Genomic DNA, 16702 nt, shown 5'->3' with positions numbered 1-16702 from the left:
GTCTTTGGAACCTCCTTTCGTGGGGGCGAGGGAGATTTTTCAGAATTCACTTGTCCTAAAAACTATCACTGATGCTACAGGTGATACTATTTTTACTGCTTCTCTATCACCTTATTAGGTCGAGCACGATGTTAACGTTACTCAGACGCATGAGATTCATGATGTGCAACAACCTACACTTGCTGACCACCTTTGGACCAATCCATTGATCATATGAGTCAATCCTCGGATGAGAAATGACAGATTTACTCATCTAAGAAAAAGAAGAAGAATGAAGACCTACTTGAGCTCAGGAATATGATGAATGATACTTTGGTTACTTTGGGTAATGGTACGCACCTCACCAATTTGTTAGCAGACTCCCTTCCGAGAACTAGAGACAGAGGGATGACTAAATTGAGACGTCCTTAGCGCTTTGCGCCCATTGATGGTTTTGGTTTTTTGATCTTATATGTATCTTTTTTTTTAGATTTTATGTGTGTTGTATCGTGTGGGCTACTCATATCAGTTTGTCGGGCATTTGCTTGTCAGTTGTTAGTCCTTTCTAGTCTGGGGTTCGGTTCCCCCTGAGTGTAGGGTGTGATACTCGAATTCTGAGGCGCATGAGGGATGACTGAGACTCGTATAGTAGCCTCCGGCCATTCCTTTTTGAATATATATATATATATACATGTCGGTTTCCTAGATCAGTTGGTAGAGCATCAGATTTGTCCGTTATAAGTCCCTTCAAGTCTAGGGTTCGAATCCCCCCTTGCCTATGGGGTTGGTACTCGAGTGGTTAGGCGCATTAGGGGTGGTTGGGGCTCGTCTAATAGCCTCCGGTCATTTCTTTTAAAAAATTACACACACACTGTGTGTGTGACCTAAGCTGAGAACTTAATCCAAGTACAATTTTGTCTTATTTGTGTAGACATGTGTTACCGCTTTGGTAGGGTGTGTTATGAGAGTGATGAACACTAATTTGGGGGAAAAAAAAAAAAACTTTAGATACAATTTTCATTTCATTTCATTGTATATGGGATATTTTGTCGAAGGCATATTATGTCTACCACATGTTCATGTCAAACGTGTAAGGCTCCTTGAAATGTGTGTTTTGTAGATTTTTCTTGGAGTTTTCTTCTGGGAGAAGATCAATAGAAGACAAAGTTTCCTTTTCACTCTTTGATACAATTTTTTTGGGGAGGAATGAGGCTGGCATAGCGAGGGGAGGGTAAAAGTTTGAGCTAGGAGGTTTGGTGATATAGAAAGGAAGGTGGGCATATATTGAGAGAGAGAAAAAAGAGAGAATAAGAACGAGGAGAGGGAGAGAGGCGGCATGGATAAGAGAAATACTTGGCATGGGTTGGCCAGCTTTTATGATAGATGGAGTGGTACACTATTTTTATTATACGAGAGAGAGAGAGAGTGTCGGCAGGTATAAGAGAGACAGAATGAGGGAATAATAGGAGCAATATTAGTTGTATTAGGGTTTGGGTAAAAATGTAGAAATAGGATTTGTATGGTTCAGATTTTGAATCCTAGGAGATGATAGATCACAATTTTGGTGAGAGAAACCCAATTCTATGGGAGGAGAGAGGGAGTCAATTCTTGGGTTAAGCACTTATTTATAGGCATTCAAGGTCCCTGAAAAACCTAATTCCATTTGAGAATCTTGACTTATATGGTTGGTAGTGTTGTTAGCATAATGACATAACGTTCTAGTAGCTGATGGATTCCATTATCACCTTTACTTTTTGTGCATGCTTGCTCGACATTCTTTATTGGAGTATGTTCCGGTCAGCTCATACTATTTTTTTGGGGCATTTACATACATACCACCCAATTCCTATGTGTTTGTATTTCTCTCTCTCTCTCTCTCTCTACACACACACACACATCTAACACTTAAACTTTACTTTTTACATTTTATACTACCCATATCTTTCATATTACATAAAAAATACCACCATTTTTTCTTTTCAAAAGTGAAATACACGTTATCATTTATAGGTAAGGGGTATGTATGTAAAAATTGAAGTTTGTGTTAGATATGTAAATTCATAGGAATTAAATGGTATGTATGTAAATCTTCCTATTTTATTCCCGCGTATGCTTGCTTTGCGTATGTATTTGTGTAACAAGTTCATTGCTATTAATTGCACTATTCTTTGTTTCTTCTTCTTCAAAATTAATTGGATTTGTCATAACTTATGCTTATCAGTGCAGATCATTAGTGCGGGATTATGGATTCAGAACACAGATTACCAGAATTTAGTTGATTTTCAGGAGGGAAGTTTAACCGAGGGTTCTAAGATTCCTGATGTCTCGGGTGATGAATTCACAGTTTTATCTGCAAAGTTTTGGTCAAACTGGATAGGTTCGAGTGCTCGGCGGAGTAAATTGATTTTCAAATCCTGGAAGACTGACAAGGAATCGATTGAGACTCAGATAGATAATGCGTTATCTTCAAGTAGAAATGTTTTAGATGAGAAGGATGACAAATCTGTGATACAAGAGCAACATTCTTTTCCTCCTGTATCTGCGAGAGAGTCTCTAAATGCAGCATTGTTTCATTTCTGCAACAGATGGAGGATGCATCTTTTTTCTTTCTGGAAGTTTACGAAGCAGGTCTTTGAAAATGCTAATTATCTGTGGGTAAGAAGCTTTAGTGGTGATGTTGCTTTCAATAATTTATCTACTTGGTTATCCTAAATCACTTATTTTCTTGGAAAATTTACATGCTAGCACACAATTCTTATGTATTTACATATCTCACACCTAAACTTTCATATTTACATACATAGCACTTTGGTGCTTTAAACCCATGCATGAAAATATATATTTCACTTTTAAAAAGCAGTAATAGTGCTCCTTATGATGTATTAATAGTTGATTGCTATGTGTGTAAATTTGAAAGTTTAGGTGTGAGGTATGTAAATACATAAGAATTGTGTGCTATGTATGTAAATGCCCCTAATATATTTTTTTTACATATTTCATGTATGCCTATATGCACCTGAGGTTTAGTAGCAATCAGGGCTGGAACCGACATCTTTTTTGAAGGGGGATGGGGGCAAACTAACTCCCTAGATCTAATGTGGGAGGGGCTAGGGCAACGAAGGGCAAGTTAATACTTTAGGATGGACACAACGGATATTTAAGGAAGGATAAAAAACTAAATTGTTCTTCCTTATAAGTAAAAATTTGAATTTGAGGGGGGAGAGGCAATTGCTTGTCTAGGACCCTACACGGGTCCGCCCTTGGTAGCAATACAATAACAACAACAACAACAAAACCTTTATCCTACTAAGTGGGGTCGGCTACATGAATCTTTTTCTCCATTTCGTCCTATTTAGTGTCATATTTTCATTTAATTCTAATAAATTAACATCATTTTTTATACAATATGCCCAAGTCTGCCGAGGTCTATCTCTGCCTTTCTTAACATAAGTCGAATCTAAAACATCTACTCTTCTAATCGGATCATCAGATGGTCGACGTTTAATGTGACCAAACCATCTAAGACGTCTCTCTCTAATTTTGTCCGCCACTAGAGCCCTTGTTAGGAATGAAAGAATGTTTTGTTTTATGAATTATTTTTGTTATTGCTTTGAATTAAAAACCCTATGTTGTAGTTATATGCGCCTACTTGGCTACAACCAGAAAACTCTGGCTAGATGGCATGTGTGTGTGTGTGTTGTGTGTGTTGTGTGTGTTGTGTGTGTGTGTATTAAAATTTTAACTTTGTTGTTACTTATGCAGGGAAAAACCTTACAAACCACAACCAAAGTTTTAAATAAAGAATGTCTTATTTGAGCACTATTTTCCTTAAATATTGCATACATCCCGAGCCCTTACGCAAACCTGTTGGTAGGAATGTATGTTCACACAAGCATTGTATAATGAACTTCTCATGCAAAACTTGTTAATTACTTCCATTACGTCCGAATTTCTATGTATACAAGCTATTCAATATTCCAACTCGAATTTGTTTGATTCCAAGCTTCAAGAGCTATTTGTCTCGATCTGTATCTTTCTACTTGTAATAGAAGTTGGTATTTATTATTGATTCAATTTGGATGTGTTTTCCTGAGATTGGGCTTTTATCCAAGTGATATGAGCCTAGCATAATTGTGTTTGAGATCAATTTAAGCCATGCTTAATTGAATCAAACCAGCTCTCTCTCTCTCTCTCTCTCTCAAGCGCAGACACACACACACAAACACATACGCGCGCATGGGGTCAACAGTTTGATACGAAGATTGAAGATATCTTAGAGAGAACATCTCTCTCTCTCTCTCTCTCTCTCTCTCTCTCTATATATATATATAGATTTGTTTTGCAGGTTTTTCTTTGGGTTATTTTTAATCTCCTTTTTTCTGCTTGAAGGAAACAGTAAATAGGTGCTGGAACCTTTTTGGCCTGGATAATATTAACGTTTCCAAAAGCCAGTGGGTTTTTTTCATTTTTGTTGTTGTTGTGTGGAACTTTGTTTTCAAGTTATTCAGGAAAGCAGCATTCAATAGGCTAAACATTGCAGCACTTTTGAGCATGCAGTAAAATTGCTCATTCCCCAAATTCACTTGGCCGAGATTAGAACATATATTGTCAAAATGAAAGTCTTTTTATTTTTACTAATGCACCCGCCTGTATGTGTTGGTCTTTGAAATCTTTAGTTTCAAACCAAATCAAGTCCTTGAAAGAATACCCTTTTCCTTTTTCTTTTCCTTTCACCCAGATATTCTCTGTTTTATTTTTTTTTATTCAAACTTTTTTTCTTAAAAATCTGAAATCTGTAGTCCCAAACCCAATTAAATCCACCTATTTGTTTGAAAAACAAATAAAACATCAAGAGCCATTACAACACACATTAAGCTTAGTCTTGTCCCTGCACCTGCACCGTTAATATCGTTCACCAATGGAAGAATAACCCTCAACGCGAACGATCATTAATGTTAACCTCTTCTTTATGATGGCTCTCTTGATCTTACTTCTCGTCTAGTTTCTTCCTTACAACCATTCTTCTTAGGCGCTCTCCTTTTTTTTTTCCATTCCCTTTTTTATTAATTAATTTCTCATCACCGAGCATACCATTTACTACAAAGTACATAAATTATAAACATCAATTATTATAGTAAAATAAATGTTCATCCTGGCCATCACAAAGTTTATATCATCTCTTCCGCATCAAAACCCATTAGTTCTTTTAGTTCAATCTTAAAGATTGCCCTCCTAGTCCTTACTTGGTAGCCATACAAATAAAAAGATAACATAGCTGGGGTTTTTAAGATTAGATGGCCAACCCACATGGATAATTGCCTTCCTATTTCTTACTTCCCAATCTTTCTGTTGAGGGGCTGTTAAAGCTGAAATGCCTGGGACATTCATCGATTCTCTTTTTTATTGTTGGATTGGATAATTTAGAGACAATAACTCGGAGTTCTGCAGGGTGTTGAGGAGTATAATTTTGATGTTTGCAGTAGTGATGCCAAAATTTTTATGCTCATCTTCTTTCTACAGCGAATTGCAAACTTTCATATTCATCACATTGTCTATTCTCTTGGAGGAATGCATCGGGCCTATTGTGTGATAGAAAAGTACTGCTTAGACTTAAAGAAAAATATTTATAAGATGGCGGTGAGACCCACAATGCTTTATCACTTTGAATGTTAGCATTTAAAAGAGAATTATAAAACTAAGTTAAGCGTTATTAATATGAGAATGCATAGGTGGATGAATGGCTTGCACTTAGACAAAATGCTAAATGAATGTATCCGTGAAAGGGTTGGTGTAGCTCTAGTGGCAGTCAAGATTAGAGTGAGTCGTCTCAGATGGTTTGGTCACATTAAACGTTGACAATCTCATGTGGATGTTATAGACTTATGTTATTAAAGGTAGAGGTACTTCTAAAAAGACTTGGACATATTATATAAAAAATGATCTTAATTTATTAAATTAAATGAAATATGACACTTACTAGCACACAATGGAGAAAAAAGGATTCATGTGGGATAAAAGCTTATTGTATATATATATGACATCGTCTTCTCGCACGCTCTGCTCGAACCCTAGCCTGTTATGACAATTTATCGCATCTGATCCTTTTCTCTCCTAACCGCGTCTTCTTCTTCGTCGCCGTTTTGGAAAGTTGCGGCAGTCTTTCCTCCTCCTCGTCATCGTCTGGAAGGTCCACCGCTCTCCTTTCCTTCGTCGTAGTAGCCTCTCGTCTTCTTCCTCGCCGCGTTTTTTTCTTCCGCAATCCTCAGGCTCAAGCATAAACCACCCTCTATTCGAGCAGAAGCCGCCCTTCGTCGTCGTCGTCGCCTCGTCTTCTTTCTCGCTGCATTTTTTTTCTCGCAATCCTTGGGCTCGAGCAGAGACCACAGTGGTTCCCCCTTTCGGATTTTGCTCTACCGTCCACTATAATTTCGTTGCTCTTTCGCCTTGCCCCCCTTTTTTTGGCAATGGCTTCAGACAGATCGTATGCTACTGCCCTGACGGGTGTCCATCCATGTTTCAGGTACTCTTAAATCGTGCTTTTCCCTCCTTTTGAGTTGGTGGATGACATAAAAAAACTGGTAGGAAGAATGATAAGCTTGCCATCTTTTTTACAGAAGCTGAATATCTTTGTGGACACTATTTTGGTTGAGGAGTTACCTGTTGGAAACTGTCGGCCGCCGGAATCGAAATTCCCATATCTTTATAATTCAAATGAAAGAGCACTACACCTCAAGTCATGTATCTATTCTGAAAGATAAACACAATACTTGAGGGTGAGACTCGATCAAATAAACTAAGAAATATATGACATCCGTTTAGTCTGCGAAAATCATTTTATTTATAAGCTGTCAAGTTCTCCTACTTAATATGAAAAATTAAATATGTTTATATTAAACTGAGTTCGAAAAAACTTCTTATAAGGGCAAACTTCTATAGTTAATTACATCTTAAATGACCGAAGTCACTCAAGAAAACTCTCGATAAAAACCAGAGAATGTTATCTTCAAGGAGTTCAAAGGATTAAGATTTTTCAACAAAATCGAACAAAGATGTGTGAAAGGAGAATTTATCAAATTTGGAACATTTATTTTGGAATCCAAAGGAAGAGAGACTAGGAGATGTCATATATCCGGAGGAGAACCCCGGTGACTTCCCAAACTACCCTATAGTTTGGCTTCAGTTTAGAGGAGAAATATTTTAAATGTTTCATCCTGCCAATTTTATTAATTAGGGCTTACATTTGTGTGAAACGATCACACAAATAATCTGGAAGATGTGAGGATTTAGGTGATGACGGACAACGTAACGAACGACAACCTCAGAATCCTAAGATGAGTTAAGGCTTAGATTGTACAACAAAGTTGTACAAAGGCCTAAAGAGATGTTGAGGATTTATGTTGCATTAGGCAAACAACCTCGAAATCTTATGGTTTGTTGTTTAATTCTAAAACAATGATAGTTTAGCTGGTGTAAACATGTTCTGCTGTTGAAGATAGTCGTGCTGCCCATAGTGCTAGCTTCAAGCTCCATGTCGTAGCATCTTCGAGTTCGATGTTAATTTTAAATGTACATGCAACTGTTGAGTCAACGATCTGCTGCTGGGTACCTCCTATAAAATCAACTACCGACCTTCTACTCTAAGGTATAGTGTGTAAAAGAAACAGTAGCAGGTATAACAAAGGAAAGCAGTGACAACACAGTACGTATAGGAGCAATAAAACATGCAGTATAGGAAAGCAATAGAATATACAGTAGAAAAGAACAGTAAGGTGTGTTGTAAAGTAAAGCGTTGTAAATGTAAAACAAACTTGTATACCTAGGAGACCCGCTGCTCCTTAGTGTGATCGATATAGCAGATATAAGTATAGTGACAGAATTTTAAAAAAAATGAGCTAACATGCATTGCATAAGTAAAAGCGAGCAACAAAAGAAACACCACCTGAAAAACTCGAGAAAAAGCGGCAAACAACCCACGACGGAAAACTCGAGAAAAACAGTGAATGCCAACTCAAAGATAGTCATCGAAAACACGGGAAGATCCCGGATGAAAACTACGAGTTCTTTACCAAAAATTTCAATAAAATCACATGAAAAATCCGAAGAGACAACTGCAAGCACTCGGGTCGGGGCTAGACTTAGATACTACATATATGTACTCGAGGGACGTTGAAGGCTACTATAGGTCACCCGAATATAGAGCCCGCCACTCAACTAGAAGGGTGTCCTACTGTCCTACTAAACCTAACTTAGGAGGGTGCTCCTTAGCCCGATAATGGTAATCGACAAGTGGACAATCAAATTACAATACATTTAAAATTTAGATTTTAGCATACACATGAATTTCAGGCATACAAAAGTCACACATGAATTTCAGGCATACAAAAGGAAGTTGTATCAATTTTGTAGTAAAAATATTTTTATAAATATTGTATCTGTTCTTATCGTGTCTGTTTTTATCACCTTTGGAAATTATGATTGTCCACGAGTCGCTCACAGTTCATGCCGTCGGGCGTAAGACCACCAACAACCTAAGAAGGTACGGGTCTCCCGTTAGTCTTGTGTCGGCGAATGATATTATCATCATACAGTTCATCGGGTCCCTGGGTTGGGTCCTGATGTCGATGAGATATCATTCCGCTTTACCATCGGTGTGCATTTGTCATCATCGCCCTAAGCCCCAAAACAAAACCAACCTACTTGCGACTTTGCTTGATGGTTTTATATATAGCAAAAAACTATATATGCACACTTATGCTTCGGGCATAAGCACCAAAAACCTAAACCAAGAAGCAAGGAAAACAAACTAAAAAACAAGAGACATAAAGAAAGAATACTAACCCACCTCCAAAATCGATTTAGAAAAAAAAAGCCAGAGTGGCAGGAAGGTCAACCTAAAAGATCCAACTGGCGAGGCTTTCTCGAATAGGTAAATTGGTGGAGCACACTCTCCCAGGCTAGCCAAGAGACATCCCCAAAAGACACAATCCAGAAACCCCCCAGCTATTCTTCATCTTTTTATTTTCTCCCTTTTTTTATATTGTAATCGGCCCGCAGAATTGGGCTCCAGAACCTTTTCAAACATTCTATAGATCATTCTTCAAAGGGGGACATTCAGATTCTTTCAAACACCAAGAATTGACAAATTTCATTTCACCATCCTCAAGACATTCCATTCCATATCAAACTAGAAATTTCCAATGCCTAATGAACCCAAGAGCACACAGGGAATCCATACAAGTGCTTGCGGCCAGGACAGTAAAGAGCCGCCAAATAGGTGCACAAGGGAACCCACTAACATGAGGCTCTCGGCATGGACAACAAAACAAGACACAAGACCACCTCAAAGTGGCTCTCGGGTATGGACTGCAGCCCATACAAACATTGAAAATAACCCAGAAATAACCTGAAAATAACTCAGGAATACCCTGCGCCGCACGTAAAACTACGTTAGGAGTCTGCACAGAAAAATTTTTGCAAAAAAAGGCCCAACAGATTTTCCAAATGGGACTAGTAACCGCAAAGCAAGCATTAAGAGCTCCCCAAAAGGCTCAAAAGAAATTAAATAAAATCATCCATACATGTTTCGAGTAGAGGGAACAACACGGGAGCCACCAAACAAAGTTCACGGGCAAGGTCAGTGAAGACAAGCCGCCAAACCAAATGCCAACGTCCACCAAGGTTCACGGTTAGGGGCAGCAATATAAAGCTCAGGAATCAAGCCTCAAACCGAGGCACATTTCACACTAAAAAAGGGCTCAATCAAAGTTAAAGCTAAACCACATCACAAGCCAAAACAGGGCCACACTGGAGCCCAAAACCGAGCACCTCATAAGTCAAAACCGAAGCCATCACGAGGCCAAAACCGGGCCACTATAAGGCCAAAACCAAGCCACATATCTCACCAAAAGCAGGACCCAACCAAGCCAAAAATCGAGCCCAAGGCATGCTCAAAACAAAGCCAACCCAAAGGTAAGACTCAACCCAGCAGGTGACCAAAACCGAGCCATCACAAGTCAAAACCGAACCCAGCACAGGGGCAAAACCGAGCCCATCATAGGGCCAAAAAGTCCCATTCAACATGTGATCCGAGTAAGTGGATAACAGGAAGCATGAAAGCCAAAAAAAGGGGCCACCCACATAAGTTCCAGGGGCTTTAAAACCAAAATTTCCATGCAATACGTGTTTCAAACAAAATGAAGCAGCTGGGAAGCAAAACCAAGCCACCAAAACAGGCCCCAAAATCGACATTCCATCTAGGATATATTTCGGATAGGTAAACCACAACGATAGAGCCAAATCGAGACCTCAAAATAAGCCCCAAGAGGTCTAAAATAAAGAAAAGAAATTTAATTTTCATCCAACATGCGATCCAAGCGAAGAGAACAGCCATGGGAAGCCAAAGCTAAGCCCCAATTCAAGAATAAATCTGAGTTTTCTCTTCTCAAGTAATTTCACAGTGCAAGCCTTTCTAGCATCCTTAACATTTTTCATGAAAAAAAAAACTGTATTCTTTTCATGAAAAAAAAAAACTGTATTCTTAATCCGTGCAACTTGCTCATATGTTCCAACTCACAAATTCGATAACCACTCCTATTCTTAACACTAAACTCAATTAGTTCTTAAAGTGACCTTAATTTCCCAATTCTAGGTGCAATTAGAATATGCATTCAGGGGCAAATTTCAAGTGACGTAGAATAGAAAGATTACTCATATCGCCAGGCAAGAAATCATCAGAAAAAAAAAAAATCGCCTAAACACTTCTTTATGAATTATGAGCACAACAGATAATTCCTTCAAAGGCTTGAAGAAAGGAGGATGTGGGGAAGAGGTTATCACTTAGTGTAGAGCACACAAGAAAAGCAAGAGTAAGACCAAATCCAACCCCCCCACACACCAAAATTTTGGCCAAACCCCCCCCCCCCCAACTTCTATTCTTAACACTAAACTCAATTAGTTCTTTAAGTGACCTTAATTTCCCAATTCTAGGTGCAGTTAGAATATGCATTCAGGGGCAAATTCCAAGTGACGCAGAATAGAAAGATTACTCATATCGTCAGGCAAGAAATCATTAGAAAAAAAAAATCGCCTAAACACTTCTTTATGAATTATGAGCACAACAAATAATTCCTTCAAAAGCTTGAAGAAAGGAGGATGTGGGGAAGAGGTTACCACTTAATGTAGAGCACACAAGGAAAGCAAGAGTAAGACCAGCAGCAATCCGACAGCACCTCCCCTTCACACCAAAATTTTGGCCAACCCCCAAGACCCCCCCCACCCACCAGATGGGGTTTTTATAACCAAAGTCGCGGGAGGCGGGAGAGAGTGGCGACAAAATGCTACAGAGAGGAGCAGGGTTCGACGATGGGATCGCATAGGTCGGCGAAGGGATCGCGACAGGGGATGTGCGCAAGAGCAGCAGATGGGAGAGAATGCGCAAACAGGAGATCCCATCCCCCTATCGCGTGAGCCAGGCGATAAGGCTCAAGCGTGCGAACCGGATGGGGGAGGAAGCTTGAGGGAGGAAGCTTGAGGGTTTTAAGGGTTTAGGGGTTTAGGTAAAAAAAAGAATATATTTTTTTTATAATATTTATTATCCGAAATCCTCAATTTGTGCGTGCACGGAACCACATTAAAATGGGTGTCCTCCCCAGGTAAAATTGACGTTCTGAACATGCCGTCGTAGTCCGTTTCGTCATCCGGGGTCGTTCGGACAACCTCGTCGACGATCGGGTCAAAAAACACGTCAAATTCGATTTTCATTAAAATTTTGGTTCGGGCTCAATTGATCAGGATGGTGTAGATGGTTGTCACAAGAGGTTTAGAAAAGATTTGAAGTGATTTTCAATTGGTTTGGAGGTTCAATTTGGTGAGTTTTGGTCATTTGGTGAATATGGGGATTTTGGGTTAGACTTGGGTTTATGTTGGGCTAGTGTTGGGTTAGGTTCAAATTGATGGTTGAAAATGATCTAGGGGAATATCATGAAGAGTTCTCAACTTTAATTGGGTGCCAATTTTGAGGTTAGGGCATTCAATTAGGTGGAATTTGGGAACATAGCCAATTTGGGGCAAATTTGAGGATTTTGAATGTGGGTTAAAATTGAGTAAAATTAAGGCTTGACCAAGGCCAATTAAATGTCCAATTTGATGTGAAGGATTGTTATGAAGAGTTTAAGATTCAAATTGGGGTAAATTGAGTAGACTATGGAGTTCAATTAGATAGGTGAGATTAGGTCATAGGGTCAAAATTGGGTGTTTAACTTGGATCAAAATTGAGCTCAATTGAAGAGTCCAAATTGGTTTTAGGGGCAAATGACTGAGTTGGGTATTTTGGTGAAATCGACATGCCAACCATCCTGATTTGAGCCACTGACCAATGAAATCTCCATTTGGGTCTTCTATGTATTGGTGTTAGCTAAACCTCAACCTAGGGCTAGAGGGTCTAGGAGACCATCTACATGAGTCTCCCGAAGGATCAAGTGATCAAAGTCAACAAGTTTGGGTTTAGGGTTGTGAGTGAATGATAGTGAAAGTAAGTGATCTAGCTCCAGACTAACTTCCAGGGTCAATCCTAAGCCCAAGCAGTCTTATGGGGATTCACCTTGAGCTCCCCCACATTGACCCCACTTACTAAGTGCTAGAGGTTAGGACCAATATGTGGAACTTCAAGCTGAGCAAAGAATGATTTAGAGTTTCTAATGGTGAGGGTTCTTTTTCTAGTTTTTTAGAAATAATCAACAAGAAAGTCCTATGATTAGACCCTAAGCTACTAAAGATGAGGAAGCTAGACCTCAACCAAAAGTGAGGTCAACAATATTCAACTTGTTTCCTCATATTCTTTATGGCCATCTTAAAATGAAGTTATTTGTAAGGAATTTGAGCTTATGCATTTTGTTGAGTGGAAAATTGAAGTTTTAGATGAAAAACACATTCTTATTTAACTTAATAATGAAAATGATTACACATGACTATTTGCTAGAAGAGTAATCTGGATTGATAACAGAACAATGAAGATTTTGAAATGGTCGGTGGATTTTAACCCACAGACAGAAACCACCAATCATTCCGGTTTGGATTCGCCTCCCTGGTCTGATATTTCATTATTTTACTCAAAAAAGTGTTGTACTCTATTGCCTCAGCTTATAGTAAGTCACTCGAAACAGAAATTCATACTTTTAATCTTTCCCGCTCATCTGAAGCCAGAGTATTTGTTGAAAGGGACATCACTTTACCCGTTTCTAAGTAAATTTGGTTCGACACATAACACTATGGATATTGGCAAAAGGTTGTGATTGCGTCATTCCCTTCGTATTGTTCGAACTATCGTATGTTCGACCACTCCAGTTCTCAATGTCACCATCAACACCTCCACCTCAGACCTACTTGAGCTTGGGAATCTGATGGATGATACTTTGGTTACTTCGGGTAATGGTACGCATCTCACCAATTTGTTAGCCGGCTCCCTTCCGAGAACTAGAGGCAGATAGAGGACTAAATTGGGACGTCCCTAGTGCTTTGCGCCCGTTTGGTGGTTTTGATTTTTTGATATTATGTGTATTTTTTCTTTTTTGAGATTGTGTGTGTGTGTGTGTATATGCGCGCGCGTGCGCCTTAGCCTGACCATTTGTTGCGGTCTTTGGTGTAAGTCCCTCGGGTTGGAGGTTCGATCCCTGCGTAGGATCGAATTGCATACCTTTATGGAATGGGGTCCGCTTCTCGGTCAGACTATGGGGTTAATCGGCGATCACCATTTTACACACACACACACACACACACACACACACACACACATACATATATTCAAAATAAATGGTTGGAATCTTATTCAAGTGAAATCACAAGTGAATTTTCGATTACATTATAGATATAGATTTATTAAGATTTTTGGATATGGATGAATTAAGCAAAAAACTAGTTAGTAAATGTTATTGAAAATAATTTGAAACTGTAGTTATGAAATCATGAATTTACGTTAATAACATGTTTTTGGAAAAGCATTATGGACATAAGATGCTAAATTTTGTAATGACTTCAATTTTTATTATGCATTTTTGAATCGTATTCAGGATTTTTTTAACATCATTAGAAAGAGACACATACTTGATTTATAAAATTAGAAGTTAAAAAATCATATTAAAATAAATTAAGTCGTTCTATGCTTTTGTAAAGTACCTTAAACATATTTTCTATTATAATTATTTTTACGATTAAATAATTGTTAAACAATTTTACAATGGTTTTAACAAATACTAAACATTATCCAATATTAACTATTCTATAGGACTCAAATTTTCTATCATAAATATATATACCTATAATGATTTATGACCATTTTACATAAAAATATTGTGGTCAGCTTCATCAAAATTTGAACAGGTAAAATAATCTTAATTTTTGGATCATTAATAGGTATAAATGAATTATTTTTCTTTAAATCTTTTAAAAAGTATCTTCTGGCTCTTCTAATGAACACAAAATGAAGGAAATTTGCCAAACATGGCCATATATTTTAAAGTTAAAATCTAACATACCTCTATGTAACAAAATCTCTGTGCTTGAATTTATTTAGATCTTTTATTCTCTTAAAAGATAAAATTTGCTTAGGAGTATTGATTTCTGTTCTAAGAAATAGGGGTTGAAATACAGAATACTGCAGGCTGGAAAACATTCCTTGATCTATCAGAAAGCTTAAAGATGGTTAGTGCTGAACATTTCAAGTCTCTTGCAGGTGAGTACGGCTTTAATTGTAACCTTTTTCTTTCATCCTCAATTAATTTTTTTTATTATAATCGAGGAAAAGGGTCAAAATGTCCTCTAGACTTTTTGTGGGGTTTCGTTTTTAGTCCCCGTTGTCGAATTTGTCCAATTTAGTTACTTAATCCTTCAAATTTGATCCAAAATAGTCTCTTAACTTACTTCAAATTAATCCAAAATAATTTAACATATGAATATTTTGAATTATATCTGAGGAGCTAAGAGTACATTTATAATTTGGGACTAAAATTTGTCTTCCACACCAATAGCCCAGAAATCATTTTGATTTTTTCTCCATTATAATCTTGCGGCGTAGCATTCGAGTTTTCATTGTGCATAGCAAAACTAGTAAAGGAGCATATGTCATATTCATCCATAGAAGTCAATGTTGCATGTCAAACTGTTGGTAATAAGGAAAATTGATACTAGATTCTCATCTTTTTTCTCCCTTTTTTCTTGTGCTCTATTGATTTTTTTTAGATAAATTTGTTATTTTCATTATTTTTTTTTATAGTCTAAGTTCATAGCCTGTTTGGATCTCAACCTTTTATATTCAGCACTTCTCTGACTTTTTTAAGATAGATTCGAATTTGCGTATTGTTTGGATTCCAACATATATTTGACATGTGGCTGCTCTAAAGTGAACTTCAAGAATATTTTGTTTTGAACTTTCATATTTACTTTCATTTCTGTTCCAGTTAGGAACTGCATCAACTATATTATTCTTAAATTTTTATTTTTTTCCTTTTTATTTCTTTCTTGTTATGTTATTGTTTTCTATTTTTTTAAAATTGATATTTTTATTAATTGAATATGAAATTTATAATTCTAACATTTAAAGCTCTTGAAATATATGGAGAAAGATGAGAATCAAAATATGATTTATTTTCCTTTTTTTTTGTCTTGAAAGAACCATGGATAATTAGACTTGGGTCATTAGCAAAAATCAAATCAAGCCATTAAATGGGGAAAAAAAATACTAATGAATATTCAGTAAAAAAGCAGCTAATTTCTCTTATTTGCGCTGACAATAACTATAAGTTGTGGATTGTGAATAAAAAGATGGAAACGAAAGTGGCCTTCTGAAGTGTTTTTGCAGATTGTAAAGGTGAAGGAAGCTAAAGTGTCACTATCAAATATACTTGTTTATTTTGTGTTTTTCCTGTGTATTTGGTTAGAAAATCATTGATAGGTCATGGATGGAAAGCAAATGAGCGAGGAATGGAGGAAATGTGCATAGTTTTATTTAGAGGTTGTAATGACTGAGAGATCATCAATATATGGGAGGACTGGGAAAGCTTGAAATTTACAAGCTTGTGGTAGAAAATAATCTGATCACTTTAAACTTTGAAACGTTATTGTTTTCTGTATTTATATATCTGATGGGTTAAATGATAAGAGTATGAAATTTTTAAGATGGGAAGAAGGCAGCATGATATGTTTAGGAAAATTGATGTGACAAAAAAAAAATGGAATTAATATACGTAGGGCTTGTTTGGGATCACTTTTATTTTTGTTTTTGCTTTTTTTCTTATAAAATTTCTTTAGTGTATTTATTGCTTTTTTTTTGTTTTTAAAAATAAGTTAACTTGTTTTTTAAAACACTCAAAACTTCTAAAAATTATTTTGAGTGTTTTTGAAAACAATTAAACCTGTTCTATAATACTGAACATGTTTTGCTTTAAATTAAAACATAAAAAATAAAATATAAAAAAAGTGATCCCAAATGGCCTCATATTTGCATGAATTGAGGAACGGAGGATCACTTTTTTTTGTTTTTTATTTTTAATTTTAATTTTGTTTTGTTTATGTTTTGATTCGATATGATTGTTTTTAAAAACACTTAAAAATATTTTTTGTGTTTTTAAAAACATGTTAGTTTGTTTTTAGAAGCAAAAATAAAAATATGTGCAAAAACACAATATACCAACATGCTTTTTAAACAAAAGAAAGAAAGGAAAAATGATCCCAA

The 16702-nt window shown here is 36.9% G+C and overlaps 1 protein-coding gene across 2 annotated transcripts in view; it reads left to right on the top strand.

The window, feature by feature from the left end:
- LOC110018023 (membralin) overlaps positions 1-16702 on the top strand; it is an 87600-nt gene that overhangs the window by 37943 nt on the left and 32955 nt on the right. The window contains exons 3-4 of one of the 2 annotated variants that reach the window (XM_020715234.1): positions 2206-2634; positions 14623-14704. In XM_020715234.1, the coding sequence (XP_020570893.1) occupies positions 2206-2634; positions 14623-14704 (511 nt within the window). The remainder of the gene's footprint in view (positions 1-2205; positions 2635-14622; positions 14705-16702) is intronic. The other variant, XM_020715235.1, reaches the window with a different exon arrangement.

Source organism: Phalaenopsis equestris, unplaced genomic scaffold (assembly GCF_001263595.1).
Source record: "Phalaenopsis equestris unplaced genomic scaffold, ASM126359v1 Scaffold000002, whole genome shotgun sequence".
NCBI classification, from domain to species: domain Eukaryota; kingdom Viridiplantae; phylum Streptophyta; class Magnoliopsida; order Asparagales; family Orchidaceae; genus Phalaenopsis; species Phalaenopsis equestris.
Note: the sequence above shows the minus strand (reverse complement) of the source record. Positions and strands in the feature narration are given on the sequence as shown.